General features: G+C 39.0%; 1 protein-coding gene across 2 annotated transcripts in view; it reads left to right on the top strand.

Moving 5' to 3' along the window:
* The first annotated feature begins 408 nt into the window (after positions 1 to 408).
* Positions 409 to 17625, top strand: part of BMPR2 (bone morphogenetic protein receptor type 2) — a 187384-nt gene continuing 170167 nt past the window's right edge. Inside the window, exon 1 of one of the 2 annotated variants that reach the window (XM_029224751.1) lies at positions 409 to 1029. In XM_029224751.1, coding sequence (XP_029080584.1) covers positions 954 to 1029 — 76 coding nt within the window. In that variant the 5' untranslated portion in view covers positions 409 to 953. The remainder of the gene's footprint in view (positions 1030 to 17625) is intronic. The other variant, XM_029224752.1, reaches the window with a different exon arrangement.

Below are 17625 nucleotides of genomic sequence, written 5' to 3'. Positions count from 1 at the left end.
GAAAGCTAGGAGGCGGCGGCGGCGGCTTCCTCGGGAGGGGGGGGTTGTGATTCGCTCAGAGGAGCCATTGACGGGAGAAGACAAGGCTTTCACAGTGGAATTTACCTCAGGCAAGATGGAGCGGCAGCAATAAAAAAGAGAAAGAGAGGAGCGCACCCGGCAGGGCTAGAAAGGGCAGCCTCCCGGCACCTCCCCTCCACCCACTTTCTCGGGGAGCTCGGGGCCCAGCCTGAGGACCCCTCCCCTCCCCCGCTTCCCACCGCCCCTCAGCCCTCCCGCCGGGACCTGCCGGACCCTCGTAGGATTGTTCCGCGAAGGCGTGAAGGCCGTGGGTTTGTCCATGGAGGCCAGCACCTTTTTCGATCCAGTCGAGGAAGAGGATTTGCTTTGCTCGAAATCGGAGTAAGGGAAGCACCGAAGCGAAACTTAAAAGGAATCTTGCCCTGCCGGAGCACAGGCGATGCGCCTCGGGCCGCCGGGCGCCGCCGCCGCCCGCCCGGTTTCGCCCTTCCCGGCAGTCGGGAACTTGTGCTGATCCTCGGCGCCCCTCGAATCCCCGCTCCCCACCCCTCGGCACCCTGGATATGTTTTCTCCCAGACCTGGATATTTTTTTGATATCGTGAAACTACGAGGGAAATAACTGCGGGGCTTTCTGCTTGTCTCCCTGCTTCTCCCCACAGACATGCCTTCACTTTGGGGGGCCGAGGCACCCTGTCCTGGGCGAATGAACACCCGCAGCCGCAAGGGAGAGAAATGAAGGAAATTTCGGCAGCGGAATGAAAGCTCTGCAGCTCGGTCCTCTCATCTGCCATTTGTCCTTTCAAACTGCATTGTAATACGGGCCGGATAAGTCCGACGAGAGCGAGGACTAGCCTCCCGGCCGCGTTTCTCCGCCCTCGTTCACTTTCCGTATTTCTTTTCTCTGCTCTCCTGCTTCTTGGCTGGCCCAGGGATGACTTCGTCGCTGCGGCGGCCCCGGCGGGTGCCCTCGCTGCTGTGGACCGTCCTGCTGGTCAGCGCTGCGGCCGGTGAGTAGCCCCGGGTGGCGCGTCCGGGCCACTTCTCCTGTGGTTGGCGGGGGAGGGAGCCTGCAGAGGCCGAGGCCTGCGCTCGCCCGTCGCGACGCGGCCGCCGATCGCCTGGTACCTGCGCGCCTTTCCCAGTCCTTCCAGGGAACTAACCTTTCACGTTGACGTGTAGTTTCGAATCCCCGCACCTCGTATTCCCCACCACCTCACCCCACCCGTGCCGGGGCGGGGGGGGGGGGAAAGACACATTGGGTGTGGTATCTTAACATTTTTAGCTGTGAGGTAATGCAAGGATTAAAAATAACATTTTAATCACCAGTGAACACTGTCTATTATGAGATCTTTGGAAACAGACCTGTAGATTTTTTTTCTAATATAAAGAAGCGGATTTGGCTTACAGTAAAAAGAACATCAACTGTAGAACGTATACTTGAACCTTATTTTTAGATATAGATCACTCTTTGAGAATCCATGTTACTTTCATTATTCCAAAATGTTCCCGAATGAATTGAATAAATAAATGTTGAGGAAGGCAGAACTGTGAGATGCTTAGTATGCTGTATAATATTGTTAATTGTTATTATCGTTAGTATTATTTTGTTCCGAAGTATGTTAGTGATAATATTTTCATCTTTTCAATCTGGACAGTCGTATTTTATATGCTTTTGGAATTACTGCTGGGCTTAGAAGTATTTTTGGTAGCTTTTCACTTAGTCATCTGGCATCTGTTGACTTTCCTGTCATTGAGACAACTTTGACCTCACATCAGACTTCTAGGAGATTTGAGTCCTGAAAGTTCTTTTGACATTTTACTGAAGCTTAAAGGGAAATGGTAGTCATCCTTTCCTTAGAATATTTTGATTTTAGTTCTCAGACACCTTAGGAAAAAACCTCGTTTCATTTGCAGTTGCTTTTCAAGCAGTCTTTTGGTGATTTGCTTTTAGAAATTTTGGGGAGTGAATCATACATATAATTCTTAAATTTGGTTTAGGATGGCCAAATATATTATACATCGAAAAATGAATAAAGGGCAACATAACACCTTTCCAGTTATTTTTTCTTCATAAGTGTAATATTCACTTTCAGTAAATTTTTCATTGCAATGTTAGACACGGACAGTGTTTATTTCCATTTAAAAAGTCTGCATTGGGAAGATACTGAAACAGTTTTTGAACTTTCTTTTGTGCTTTAGATATTGTTGATTAATGTCTATTATGTTTGTGATAGTTGTGTTAACATAATTTGAACTTCTGAATTGAATGTATTTTGACACTGATATTTTAATATTCTTAATCATCACAATTCATTTTGGGGTAAAAGTGAATGATTTTTCTCTGGAGTTCTTTATATTCTGTTAGCTATCTAAGTTTTCTAGTAGTAAGCCATGTGGTCCCTGTAAAATATGAAGAGAGTAAAAGGCGTTAAGTTCAAGCAGTCATTCTAAGAGGAGAAATCTCAGAGCTTAGACTTGTTAGTGTTCTTTGTTATTCTTGACCCTTTTAGAACATAGATTCTCATTTATTGTTGACAGGCATATCATTTTGTGATCAGAACTGATAAAATAAGAGAAAGAACAATTGACTTAAAAATAAACTTGATATCTATTTGGTAAATAAAATATTAGAATAATGGCCCTTAAAAGGGATGGATTAAAGTAATCACTGTTTAAAAGTGATTCTAGTCATCTTTTTCTTTACTGTTACATAGCACCAGATGCCAAAATTTGTGAAATTGGATTTCAGAGCTGTAACAATAATAATAGTATTTATTGAGTGCTTGCTCTGCGCCAGCAACTGTCCTAATAGCTTTACATGTATTTTCTCATTTGATTCTCATGACAGTTCTTTACTCCAGGTTCAGTTATGTTCCTTTTATAGAGTGAGTGAAGTATAGAGAATTTAAATAACTCACCACACAGTCAGTAAATTGTGGAGCTAGAATTACAGTCTGTTCCCTTACCTATCACATTAATGATGACAACAACTTCTCACTCTAATTGGGAACATGAGAGAGTTAGTGTCTTCACCAGATTAGCCTTTGAAAAGAAGCAAGGACCCTTGACAGGATCTTGGTACAGCACTGGTTGCGCAAATGTCATGGTTCTAAATGTGTAAGACTTTGCCTAATATTGGAGTGGCTAGAGCAGTTTCATTAAGTGCAAGGTGGCTAGAGAGGGCTTGTGTGAATTTGGGTTATATAGATGCAGTGATGTAACTAGACATGTGCAAATGGTACAGCTGAACAGGAAAATAATACTGGGAGACTGATATCACATCTCTCTATGGGGTCGTGGATAATCCTCTATATCTTTTGAGTCCCTCTTTCCCACTTACTCTATTTAGTTCTTGGATTCCTTAATTCTAAGAACAGTTAGTATGCAAAAATTAGAATTTATAAAAAATATGTGCTTGTTTGGTTTATAAATGATTTCTCTTTTTTTTCTTTTTTTTTTTTATGGTCTGGAACAGGGGCATGAAGCTGACCTTGTTCTTTTTTTTTTTTTTTTAATATTTATTTATTTATTTAGGCTGCGCCGGGTCTTAGTTGCAGCACGTGAGATCTTCGTTGTGGCATGCGGGATCTAGTTCCCAAACCAGGCATCGAACCTGGGCCCCCTGCATTGGGAGCAGGGAGTCTTACCCACTGGACCACCAGGGAAGTCCCATGAATTCTTAATTTTAATAAAAGGATACAATATAATGTAATACTTATTTAAAGGTCAGCTTCTGTTTAAAAAAATTTTTTTTTGAGAAAAAAAAGTTGCCAAGCTTCTTATTTAGGTTGTAGTGGTTACAGATAACATATCTAATCCTATATCCTGCCCCACCATATGCTGCCCAATGAGCAGACTTAGCTACTCTTTTCCCTTCAGTCTTAGTTCTTGTGTTCATCCTTCTTGTCCTTCTTGGCATCCTTCTTGGCCTGGGAGGCCAGGGAGCCCGTGGTATTTCGAATGGTCTCATTGGGATCCCTACCTGGAAGCTTCTCCAGGACACTGAAGGAATTCAGCGTCCTGCATCATGTCATAAACGTTTTTCTCCTTGGCTGGCTCACATGTGTCCATGGCTCAGTTGTCACCCATGTCAGCTGATTCTACCTAGTCAATGTCAGTTGATTCTTCCTGCATTTGAAATAATTCACTTGACTGGATTTCAGTTTTACATACATCTCTTCAGGAACACACACATTGTCTACAAAAGCTGTCGTGGCATGTGGGTTGCTGTAGTGGTGGTATTGGTATTAGTGTGTGTGTGAAATGTGGGGAGAGATGTTTGTTCTAGCTTTCCTTCATTAAAGGCCAACTTTCTTTAACAGTGAAGGAGAAGAAGTTGAATATTGGTCTCTGGTGGGTAAATTCTAACTATAAAAGGTACAGAGTGAAGTCAGTTTAAATCAGTTAATTTTATAACTGGCCATATCACTTTTTTTTTAACTGAAGTATAGTTGATTTACAATGTTGTGTTAGTTTTTGTTGTACAGCAGAGTGATTCAGTTATACATATATGCATTCTTTTTCATATTCTTTTCCATTATGGTTTATTATAGAATATTGAATATAGTTCCTGTGCTATACAGTAGGACCTTGTTGTTTATCTATTTTATATATAGTAATTTGTGTCTGCTAATCCCAAACTCCTAATTTATCCCTCCCCCACTGCCTTTCCTCTTTGGTAACCATAAGTTTTCTATGAGTCTGTTTCTGTTTTGTAACAAAGTTCATTTGCATCCTATTTCATATTACACGTGTAAGTGTTATCATATATTTGTCTTTCTCTTTCTGACTTAACTTCAGTTAGTATGATAACCTCTAGGTCTATCCAAGTTGCTGCAAGTGGTGTTATTTCATTCTTTTTTTTAAAAATAAATTTATTTATTTATTTTTGGCTGCGTTGGGTCTTTGTTGCTGCGTGTGGGTTTTCTCTCTAGCTGCGGCGAGCGGGGGTGGGGGGGCTACTCTTCGTTGCGGTGTGCGGGCTTCTCATTGCGGTGGCTTCTCTTTGTTGCAGAGCACAGGCTCTAGATGCATGGGCTTCAGTAGTTGTGGCATGTGGGCTCAGTAGTTGTGGCTCGCAGGTTCTAGAGCACAGGCTCAGTAGTTGTGGTGCACGGGCTTAGTTGCTCCAAGGCGTGTGGGATCTTCCTGGACCAGGGTTCAAACCCGTGTCCTCTGCATTGGCAGGCGGATCTTAACCACTGCGCCACCAGGGAAGTCCCCTCAAATAAATTCTCTTTAAAGAAATTCTTTGTAAGGAACTGGTAGATGTAAGGTACAAGTTTTCTACTATGGCGTGCCTTTAAGAGTCTGTATGATATGTCAAGTTACATAGCAATAAGATGTTAGGGGAATTATTACCAGAAGAGCTAATGTAAAAGTTTACATACATACCTAGAGTCCCAGTGTCCAACACTGTCCATCAGCCTTGCCTTGAGCATATTAAGTAACACTTAAACTTCATTACACATATTATCAAGCTATAATACAAAATTTGTGTAATCATTCTCACCTTAAAAGTGTTGACTGTGGACTTGATGGAAGAATTATGGAACATGATAAAGTATTGTGCCAGAGGTATTGGCCATAATAGTTTTAGATGGAGCTGGGTGTTTGGGGGAATAGAAGGATCGTATGCACACATATCTCTTTCTGGCAATTCCTCATCTGTATCTGGAAGGCTAGATACAGATGGCATTGAGAAATTTCAATTTGTTAATGCCAGAAGGTCTTCTCGTTTATCTTTCAAGACAGTTTTCCCTTAAAAATTTCAGTGTCAAAAATATACTTAATAATATACCTTCATTCTGTCCCAGCAATTAAAGTGCAAAATAGCGTGATTTAGAGCAAAACATGACTGAACAAAGGACATAGTGTGTCATTTACATATATGTATATATGTGTATGTATCCAATAATCCAAACCCCTAGTTCTTCCATCTAAATGAGGAAATAGTTGACTTTTCCCAACATTATTGATCTTTCTTCAGTCTTTGCCTTTGTAGACAAGAATAGTCTATGAACCAAGCTATATAATTGTAATAGACACTCTAGGCCAACCTTTTAGGGAAAGCTTTGTTTTTTTGTTTTTCTTTGAAAAGTAAAGAGAAAATACTGTTAATCCCATAACTCCAACATTGTATTTTATTTTGGTGTATTTACTTCTAACTTTTAAATAAAGGTGTGTATATTTTTGTGTTGGTGTGATTGTATAATTTATTAATTATATTTCAGACTGTTTTTTGGGCCATGCCATGTGGCATGTGGGGTCTTAGTTCCCAAACCAGGGATCGAATCCATGCCCCCTGCATTGGGAGTATGGAGTCTTAACCATTGGACCACCAGGGAAGTCTCTACATTTCAAACTTTTAAACATGGAATAGTATGTCACAAACAGTAACTGTGTAATATTCCATTGAGTGTATTTGTTAGTATTTACTTGATTCCTGTTAGGAGATGTTTAGCTTGTCTTGGTTTTCTTCTCTTGATAAAGAGTACCATATTGAATATTTTGTGCATATGTCCTTCTTGTGTTTTGGTTTATTTCTGTATTCTCATCTTGATCTATCAGCAGCATGACTCAGTTTGATCATTTTTTTTTCCTCCTTGAAACACTTCCTTCATTTGTGTTCTAAGATACCATACTCTTGGTTTTCCTTCTGCCTCTCTATCTCCTTTGATAGTTCTTCCTTATGTCCCTCACCTCTAAATGGTATGTTGTCCCAGGACTCAGTCCTTGGTCCTTTTCTCTGTCTACATTTACTCCTTTGGTGATCTCATCCAGTTTCATGGCTTTAAAAATAACATCTAGAGGCTGAAAAGTTTCAAATTTATTTCCATCCTAAACTTCTTTCCTTGAAATAAAGTTGCGTGTAGCCAGCTGAGTGAGTATTCTGCATCTCTACTTAGATGTCTGATAGTCATCACAAACTTAGCGTATCCAAAACTGAACTCCTGAGCTTCTTCTGTAGGCCTGTTCCTCCTGTAGTCTTACCCAACTCAGCAAATGGCAGTTCTGTCATTCTAGTTGTTGAGGCCCAAAATTGAATATATACTGTCTCTTCATTTTTTTTTTTCTACACTCACATCCAGTCTGATAGAAAAAATTCTTGACTCTACCTTCAAAATATATCTAGTCTGACTGCTTACCGTCTCCACTGCTACCATGTTAATCTAAAAGCCATCTTCTCTCACTTGTAGCTTTTCAGTAACTTTTGTTTTCTCTAACACTTTTGCTTTATTACATTAACTTTTCAGTATAGTATCCTTAGTCACCCTTCTCAGACTTAAGTCAGATCATCACTTTTTTCTGTTTAAAACTCTCTGATGCCTCTCCATGTCACTCAGAATCACAATCAGAATCTCAGAAACTCACTCAGTCACAAATCATTTAAAATATCCTACACAATCTGGCCCCTACTACTTATGGCTGTATCTGCTGACCTCTGTTTTGTTCAACTTTTATTTGCTTTTAACTTTACAAAGAAGTAAAAATTCAGAAAATCAAATGTTTTAAAAGAGGTTAGATTTAAGATACTTTATATAATTTGATAGTGGCTACAGTTAGTGAGTAAATCTGTATTGGGGGAGTAAGGGAGGAGACATGAATATTTCTTAAGCCTTTACTATATCCACTAAATGCCTTACGTATTTACTGTGTTATCTCATTATCCTCTAAATAGACTGATCATTACTATTATTTTTTCCTTATTTTACAGATGAGTAAATGAAGTCTATTATACCTTCAAAGCAAAGCATTAATGTAATATATATAGTGTTAGCCTGCACGTATAAAATACTTGGAATACTTCAAGCATCTGAAAATCTGGCATTTTAATCATTCAGGAATAATTGCCTAGACTGAACTACTTCTTAGTTATGATTTCTTATTTTGCTATAAATGACAGCAGATTATTTTCAGTTTTGGTTTGGAGTATAGCATTCAAATGTTGGTGGATAGTAAAAATTTTCATAGAAGATTCAAAGCTTAAGTTTTGGAAAGGAACACCAGTTAGATCAGAAGAGAGATGATGACATACTTAGTGGAGGATAAATTTTGTGTTTCCATCTGTTGTTAGTGATTAGAACCCCTAGGGGCCAGTCTAGTGTGAAGAGTAACTTTTTATATTTAGTTACTACCCAAAGGGCCATATCATGGTGACAAGAAAGGCAAGATTAAGAACAGTCAAATAATGTCAGAAAATGAATTTATTCATGTTACTTATGGAAACAGAGTTTTTTTTGTGGGAGATAACTTTTCTGGGATATTTAATTATTTTTTCCTTTTGCTAAACCAGTGTGTTAGCTTGATGAAATGTTATCAAGAATGTTAAACTAAATTCACTTTAGCCTTTATCACCAACCTTTTCCATTTATCCAGCACTTCTCTAGGAATCATTATTTTGTCCATTTACTTAGGTTTATGAGAAATTGTTTTGTTGTTTTTTTTTTGCGGTTCACAGGGCTCTCACTGCTGTGTGTGGCCTCTCCTGTTGCAGAGCACAGGCTCCGGACGTGCAGGCTCAGCGGCCATGGCTCACGGGCTTAGCCGCTCCGCGGCATGTGGGATCTTCCCGGACCGGGGCACGAACCCATGCCTCCTGCATCGGCAGGCGGACTCTCAACCACTGTGCCACCAGGGAAGCCCGAGAAATTCAGTTTTACTGATTCTTGCTAAGTCCTTTTAAGAGCAAGACAGTACTCTTGGATTTGTACTAAGTCAGATTTGTACACTAAGTGGCTAATAGGCTGCTTCTACTTCTACTTATACTACTAATAAGTAGTATAAGTAGAAGACTCACTATTTAGTCTCAGGGTTTCTCCCAACCTCTAGGAAATGTGATCTTTCCAAGTATCTACAAAAGGAATTTGGGAAACAGCACCAATAGTGACTGTAGGAAGTAGTAAGATAAACTTGTATTGACTTTGCTTTGTATTTTAAGACTTGTTTTTGCTTCTAGACTTTATTTCTTTATAAGAATCTTTGTTTTTTAGAATCCTAAAGTTGTAACACAGAATCATTAAAAAAATTTTTAGGTGATAATGAAGTATAGAAAATAAAAAGACCCATTCCCTCTTTACTTTTTCTATAATCCCATTCCCTAGATGTAACCATTGTTAGTAGTTTGGTGTTTAATCTTTCATACTATCTTTTTGTATTTACTATAAATAAACATCTGGGTATAACTAGAGTTTGTTTTTTTAGACAAAGGTAGAATCATTACGTACTATGTAATACACAGATTTTTGTGATTATTCATGCAGGATAGTTCTGGAAGTAAAATCATTTGTTGAAAGTTTGCACATTTTAAAATTTTGATATGAATTTTCAAATTTCCCCACAAAAGATTGTACTAGTTTTCATTTCCACCAGTAGTATATCAGAATTTCCATTTTCTTATACCTTTTCCAAATATTGTATAATATCAATGTTTTCAATTTTTGCCAAAGCAAAAGCATTGCATTTTGTTTCAGTTTGCAGTGCTTTAATTATTAGTGAAGCCAAGCTTCTTTTTGTATGCTTACTGGCCACTTGCATTTCTCTCAATTACCTGTTCAGGTATCAGATTAATTTTCCTAATGATTTGTTTCTTTTTTTTTTTTTTTTGCGGTACGCGGGCCTCTCACTGTTGTGGTCTCTCCCGTTGCGGAGCACAGGCTCCGGACGCGCAGGCTCAGCGGCCATGGCTCACGGGCCTAGCCGCTACGCGGTATGTGGGATCTTCCCGGACCGGGGCACGAACCTGTGTCCCCTGCATCGGCACGCGGACTCTCAATCACTGAGCCACCAGGGAAGCGCTATGATTTGTTTCTTTTTCTTATTGGTTTGAGGGTGATATTAATATAAAAAAATGATTTTATGCAATTAGAATTGTTTATCTTTTCCTTTTTGACGTCTGGGTTTTGTGTTACCTTAGAAAAGCCTTTATTCTGTCTTACAGTAGATGAGTCTATATGTTTGTTTATTTATTTATTTATTTTTTATTTTTTTATTTTTTTAATGTATAGATAATTTAAACCACCTGGAACTATTCTTTGTGTTGTACATATATTAACTCAATAATAATAATAAGGTAGATTCTCTTATGTATTATCCCCATTTACAGGTGAGGAGTTTTAGGCACAGAAAAATTAAGAAACTTGCCCATGGCAACATAGCTAATAAGTGATAGAGGGGGAATATAGACACAGGCAGCTCATGCTCTAAACTGCTGCACTCTACTGCTTCTTATATAGGCAAATTGTCTTTTAATCACTAAATTCCAAGTAGAGAAAGTGTCCTGTTTGGGTAGTGAAAAGCATCATTTAGGGGCAGTTAATTTGGAATATATAAAATGTACTTCTGCTAATTTGTCATAATAGATTTTTTGCTTGTTATGGTAAATAGGTGACTAATATCAATTGCTTAAAATGCCTGAGCATTGGGACCCAGACATTTTAGCTCTCATTTAGAGCCTTACCTATTATTTTAATTTAAAAGTTTCTAAGAACCCTGGTTGTTTGGGTTTCTAACTTATAAAAGTTGAGGGAGCATCAAATAAGTAAATAATATGACTAATATCAATGGCTTAAAATGCCTGAGCATTTATATTCATTTAATGTATTCAGAACAAGTTTGAGTTAGAACCTGTTCTTTTCTTTGCAGCTGGTGTGTGGAAATACATAGCACTAAGTGGAATACTTTTGTCATCCTAGTTTTCCATTCTAGTGGTCATATTTCATAGGAGTAGTACAGATGTAGGAAAGAATAGTGGTAGCAAAAGGTAAAGGGACAGAGTTGGGGGTAGTCTGAGGGAGAAGGGAGAAAAAGTAATTTACTTAATTTCCTGTTTTATTGTCTGTGTTCTCCACCCAAACCGCTGCAGCTTGGTCTGGCCTTATTGCCCTTGCCTTTTATCTCTGTATTGGTGTACGCTAGAAAGCAGCATACCATTCTTTGTGTAAGCTCTTCTAGGTTTGTGAATGCAGACATTTTTAAACAGTAACTTTGATACTGGAAAGTTTGGGAGCTATTACTTAAAGCAAAGAATTATATGTGAAAAGAAAACTCTGAACAATTAAATGACAATATCAGAAGGAAGTTAATACAGTCAGAAGTACTAAAATTACTGTGGGTTGCATTTATCATCCTGTCGCTTAAGTGAACTGAGTCCTGAAATCTTTTCAGCCCATTTTACTTATTTAGGTCACTTATTATAGAATTTGTTGTTTAAAAGATAACATCTAGCTAAGGTGTTTGGAGAGAGATTCCTGTGAGATTCAACTGAATCACGTCCTCAGTAATTATCTTGAGAATTGTGTTGGAGAAGAAGTGAACTTCTGTAGCTAATGAATATTTCATTATTGTTTAAAAGAACCTGTTGTATAAAAGATTTACCAAAAAAATGTGACATTAATAAAGTAATACTTGGGACCTCCCTGGTGGTCCAGTGGTTGGGACACTGTGCTCCCACTGCAGGGGGCGCTGGTTCAAACCCTGTTTGGGAAACTAACATGCCACGAGGCACGGCCAAAAAGGAAAAAAAAAAGTAATACTTAAATACGAAGAATTATAGTAGATGCTACTGAGTAACAACGTAAAATAGCTATTGTTTAATAACCATATTGTCCCTCTTTATGAGTGCCAATTGTGTGTCAAGTACAATGCAGAGTGTTTTTAACATGTTTTTCTCTATCAAAATAGCTAAAAGGTAGATATTTTTCCTATTTTAGGATTAAGGAAGCAGATAAACAGAGATTAAGTGCTTTGTTTGATGGTATATACTCCTAATAATAACTTATTACTTTTTAAAAAATGAATTTATTTATTTATTTATGGCTGCGTTGGGTCTTTGTTGCTGTGCACGGTCTTTCTCTAGTTGTGGCGAGCGGGGGCTACCCTTCATTGTGGTGCACAAGCTTCTCATTGCGGTGGCCTCTCCCGTTGCAGAGCACGGGCTCTAGGTGCACAGGCTTCAGTAGTTGTGGCTCGCGGGGTCTAGAGCAAAGTCTCAGTAGTTGCTCCGCGGCATATGGGATCTTCCTGGACCAGAGCCCGAACCCGTGTCCCCTGCATTGGCAGGCGGATTCCCAACCGCTGCGCCACCAGGGAAGCCCACTTATTACTTATTGAGTTATTTACTGAATACCTCCATATGACAGGCATGCTAAGTTTTTAACTTTATTTCACAGAATCCTTATCCTTTATTTTATAGAATCCTTGTATCAGCTTTGCTGAAATAGATATTTTTTTCATAGATAAGGAAACAGTTGCACAGAGGTTAAATATATCACCCAAAGCCTTCCACTTAGAAAATGGCAGAACTGGAATTCAAGCCAAGGTTTTCATGATTTCTGAAAGTCTCTGCTCTTAACCATATTTCCTCTCAAGACTTTTTCATTTTTAAGAGAGAATTGATCACACTGAGCTGCCTTTCAACTTTGAAATTCTGTGGATTGTTCTCCGTAAAATAATAAAATTAGGATAGATTATCTTCACACTAGTTGTGTAATAAAAGGTATTCATTGAATATGAATATGCAAACTGTGTTAGGGTATGGAAGAAGTATGGATCACTGTCCCAGTATTGACAGACTTAGCCTATTATAGGAGAAGAGCATAAATACAATGGTGTATGCTCAACTACTGGCTGGGTTAAAAAATCCAAATTTGAAGTAAGGTATACAGAATACATATAGGCAGTAACAAGAAGGATAGTAATAATTTGGGCAGTGGATAAGTCATTGTGGCTGGAAAGGCATGGCATAGAGCTCACAATTCCTTTGTGGTTGGGCTAAGGGAATTCGTCTTATAATGGAGGTACTCTTTAGAAGAGCAGCCAGGTGGCCAAGGCACAGTGACCAAATGTGTGGTAAACATAGGTGTGAGCCAACTGTAAGGAGCAGGGACAGAGGCTGAGAGGCCCAGTCAAGTGGGCTACACTGTACAAAAAAGAGGAGGGGAAGATTCAGCAGCCTGAGTAGTCCTCTCTCATTCCTGTGGCCACTGAATTTTATATTTGGTTGATGGTCATCCTACTGAGCCCATGGTGGTGGGGTGGTGATGAAGGCTGAGGTTATTTGGGGCATATATATTCTGTCTTATTTAAGATTGGCTTAAGTGCTGTACTGAGCTCTGAAGACTTGAGATCTGGCCAATAATGGTTTATAATCCTTTGTGGGGAAAGTGTTGTGAGGGGAGTATAGATGATTAAGGAGGTAGCGATCAAAGTAGCAATCCAGAAGAGAGAGACACATGTAAGAGCTCACTGATACTGTTTAGGGTTGCATTTCCCAGCCACATTACTCCTACTACTTTCATTCTTTTAAAAAATTAATTAATTAATTAATTTTTGGCTGTGTTGGGTCTTTGTTGCTGCGTGCGGGCTTCCTCTAGTTGCGGCGAGTGGGGGCTACCCTTCATTGTGGTGCGTGGGCTTCTCATTGCAGTGGCTCCTCTTGTTGCGGAGCACAGGCTCTAGGTGTGCGGGCTTCAGTAGTTGCGGCGCACAGGCTTAGTTGCTCCGTGGCATGTGGGATCTTCCTGGGCCAGGGCTCGAACCCGTGTCCCCTGTGTTGGCAGGCAGATTCTTAACCGCTGTGTCACCAGGGAAGCCCTACTTTCATTCTTGACAGTTGGAGTTTTTGGGGTGTCTAGCTACGTTTGCTTTGTTTGATGACGAAATTTAAATCAGGTAAGAGGAAACATTTAAAATGAAAAGCAAGTAGTAAAAGAAAGCAGAGGCTGTCATAAAGAGATATAGGGGGCTTCCCTGGTGGCACAGTGCTTGAGGGTCCACCTCCCAGTGCAGGGGACACGGGTTTGAGCCCTGGTCTGGGAAGATCCCACATGCCATGGAGTAACTAAACCCGTGTGCCACAATTACTGAGCCTCCGCTCTAGAGCCCACGAGCCAGAACTACTGAAGCCCGTGCGCCTAGAGCCTGTGCTCCGCAACAAGAGAAGCCACCGCAATGAGAAGCCCGCGCACTGCAACGAAGAGTAGCCCACGCTCACTGCAACTAGAGAAAGCCCGTGCGCAGCAACGAAGACCCAATGCAGCCAAAAATAAAATAAATAAATTTATTAAAAAAAAAAAAGATATAGGAAAAGAAGCCCCATTTTAACCCTTAGGTAATGTATTATATGATATATATTAAATGATTCATCAGAGGTATTGTATGCTTGATTTTGTTTTGCTTTTTAATAGATTTAATATATTTCCTTGATAGGAGTGCCTTATAGTTTCTTGAGCAAGAAAGTTTTATTGATACTTTAAATCTTTAGTATACTAAGGGTGGGAGTGTTAATGAGTAACATGTCCCCTAAAAAATACCGTGTTTCACTAAACCTAAGAACATTTGATCTATAATTTTGTTTTAGCAGGTTACAGTAGTAAAGAGAAAATGATTCTCTGGCTTCAATGTTTTATGATGACATTTCTATAGAGAAAAGTATTGATAATTTAAATTCAAAATTCATATTGCATCTTTAGAGATTTTCTTTACATTGTTTTTGGGGAAATGATTCATTCAGCTCTTTTCTAATTACGTGTGAAAAAAACCTGGCTACTAAAATAAAAGGGCTATATGTGAAGCAAATTATATGCTGTAATGCCTCTTATGTTGCCAAGTACACTTAATGAATGAGGCAGGGAGGCCATTTAGCCATCCAGGGAGGCAACTCAGCCTAGTGCTTTTCTATAGGGCAACTATTAAAATAAGTTTAAAGACATCATAAGTTTAAGGAGAAGCCAAGTTTGTAACACTCCTGAAATGAGCCAAGATAAAATATTCACCTGCTGATTTTTGAATATTCTTATGGTTTTCTCATGTCTTCTGGCATTTGAACACTGTTTAGTAGTGTTGAAAGGAGATGTTGAACAAAATATGCAGGAGACCTTACATTCTGTAATCTAGCTTATGCATGTTGTATTTATGAAGATTAGGTTAGGTTAAGAGAATATCATAGTATCTTGTAACCATGAACAAGGCATCTGGATTTCTGCCTCTAATGGCACTTACTTGTTGAGAAGACAGATCATAAATAAGTAGTAAATACATAAATGCACAAGATAGAGATTATGATAAATGTCACAGGGTTAAGGTGTTAGAGGGTTAAGGTGGTCAGTGGAGCCTTCCTTACAAGGTGACATCTGAAGAATTAAAATGAGGCAGATTTGTGAATAATTGCAGGAAGAGGAACAGAAAGCACAAAGGCTGGAAGGTGGGAAAGAGCTTGGTATTTTACAGGATCAAAAAGGAGACTGGTGTGGCCTGTAGTAGGGAGAGAGATGCATGCATGACAAGGGGTTAGATAGGCAAGCAGGAGCCAAATCTTGCGGGGCCTTTTAGGCCATGGTAGAAAGACGAAGAGTTTAAATTTTAGTTTAGGAAAATGGGGAATGCTGTTGAAAGATTTTAAACAGAGTAAATTCATTATCTAATTTTCATTTTTCGGTGGTGACTTTGGCTTGTATGTGGAAAAGGATTAGAGAGGAGCCAAGGAGAAATAGGAAGCCTGGTTAGGCAGTTGTGGTAGTCAAGATGGACAAGGGAGGTGGCAGGTTGGATTTTTCTCCCTGGTACTGTCAAATAACATTTTGGTATCATTACACACCTCCTTCTGTGATATACTGTTTTTTAAATAGCAAGGACTATTTCTTGGGTTTAGAATGTACAGTTGAATTAGTTTTAAAAATTTGTTTCCTTCAAATGTTTATTTTAGAGATCTGTTATTTAATATTTTCAGCAAGCGCTACAAATATGTATTAGTATTATCTGTATTTTTCATTTATTGGAAAAAAATGTAAACATGGGAAGTATTTTGCCTCAAAATAATTCAAAGAATAGGGCTAGAGTCCATCTCCCTGGACTCCCTTTATGATGCAGAGAATACAGACTATAAGAATAATTCCTGATCATACGGCCCTTGTAGATCAGGACTTTCCTGTTTGTCCTGTTCTTAAAAAGATTATTGCAGTGTTTGAAGACTTGGGTCATATCTCATTTGTATTCTCATTTAAAGTACATGTAATCTTTCTTTTCCCACATAGGCACATATTCAGTATTTCACTTTGAGATTTTTGTTGTTTTTTGTTGATATTCTTCTTTCCCCCCCATTATCACAAGGAAGTGCTTATTCATATATCCCGAATAGTTTTTGGCCAGGGTAACTGTTTTTCATTCTTGGTTACTTTCAAATAATATTAGAGGCTGCTAGTTTTCATACTTGGACTCCAGAATAAAGTTGGCATGACTGCAGTCTCTAATGTCTCATCAGTTTTTTCCTAAACTGACCTTAAATTATGAGCAATAACAGAGTTTGACCAATGATTTTTTTTTTTTTTTGTAGTAGAGTGAAAACTCCATAAGGCAACATAATAATTGGGGGCAGAATTAGGGTAGAATTTAAATGGGATAAAGATTTTACAGCTAACTGCCAGAAGACCTGATATAACTGGCAGAGTCTATTTTCCTAATCTGATACTTCAGCAGCAGAAGTTTTACAGTTAACTATTTTAATTTGTAGATATTAAAATACAATATCTGGGTAGTATTTCATTGTATATATGTACTATATCTTCTTTATCCATTTATCTGTTGATGGACACTTAGGTTGCTTCTGTGTCTTGGCAATTGTAAGTAATGCTGCTATGATATTGGGGTTCATGTGTCTTTTTGAATTAGTGTTTTTGTTTTTTTCAGATATATACTGAGGAATGGAATTGCTGGATCATGTGACAGTTCTATTTTTAGTGTTTTGAGAAACCTCCTTACTGTTTTCCACAGTGGCTGTACCAATTTACATTCCCAACAGCAGTGTACGAGGGTTCCCTTTTCTCCACATCCTCCCTAACATTTGTTGTTTGTGTTCATTCTGACAGGTGTGAGGTGATACCTCATTGTAGCCTTGATTTGCATTTCCCCGATAATTAGCGATTTTGAGCATCTTTTCATGTACCTTTTGGCCATCTCTATTTCCTTCTGGGAAACATGTCTGTTCACATTTTCTGCCCTTTTTCTTTTTTTTTTTTGGCTGTGTTGGGTCTTTGTTGTTGTGCGTGGGCTTTCTCTAGTTGCGGCGAGTGGGGGCTACTCTTTGCTGCGGTGCGTGGGCTTTTCATTGTGGTGACTTCTCTTGTTGTGGAGCATGGGCTCTAGGCATGCGGGCTTCAGTAGTTGTGGCTTGCCGTCTCTAGAGCACAAGCTCAGTAGTTGTGGCGCACGGGCTTAGTTGCTCCGCGGCATGTGGGATCTTCCTGGGCCAGGGCTCGAACCCGTGTCCCCTGCATTGGCAGGAGGATTCTCAACCACTGTGCCACCAGGGAAGCCCTCTGCCCATTTTTTAATGACAGAGGGTCTTTTTTTTTTTTGGTACTGAGTTGTATGAGCTGTTTATATATTTTGGATATTAACCTCTTATTGGTCATATTATTTGCAAATATTTTCTCCCATTCAGTAGGTTCTTTTTGTTTTGTCAGTGGTTTCCTTTGCTGTGAAAAAGCTTTTAAGTTTAATTAGGTACCATTTGTTGAATTTTGCTTTTATTTTCTTTGCTTTAGGAGACAGATCTAAAAAAGTATTGTTATGATTTACATCAAACAGTGTTTTGCCAATTTTTTTCT

Source organism: Monodon monoceros, unplaced genomic scaffold (genome assembly GCF_005190385.1).
Source record: "Monodon monoceros isolate NGI ecotype Baffin Bay Population unplaced genomic scaffold, NGI_Narwhal_1 Super_Scaffold_16, whole genome shotgun sequence".
Classification (NCBI taxonomy): domain Eukaryota; kingdom Metazoa; phylum Chordata; class Mammalia; order Artiodactyla; family Monodontidae; genus Monodon; species Monodon monoceros.
The sequence above is the reverse complement of the archived record's forward strand: the minus strand, read 5'-3'. Positions and strand labels throughout refer to the sequence as shown.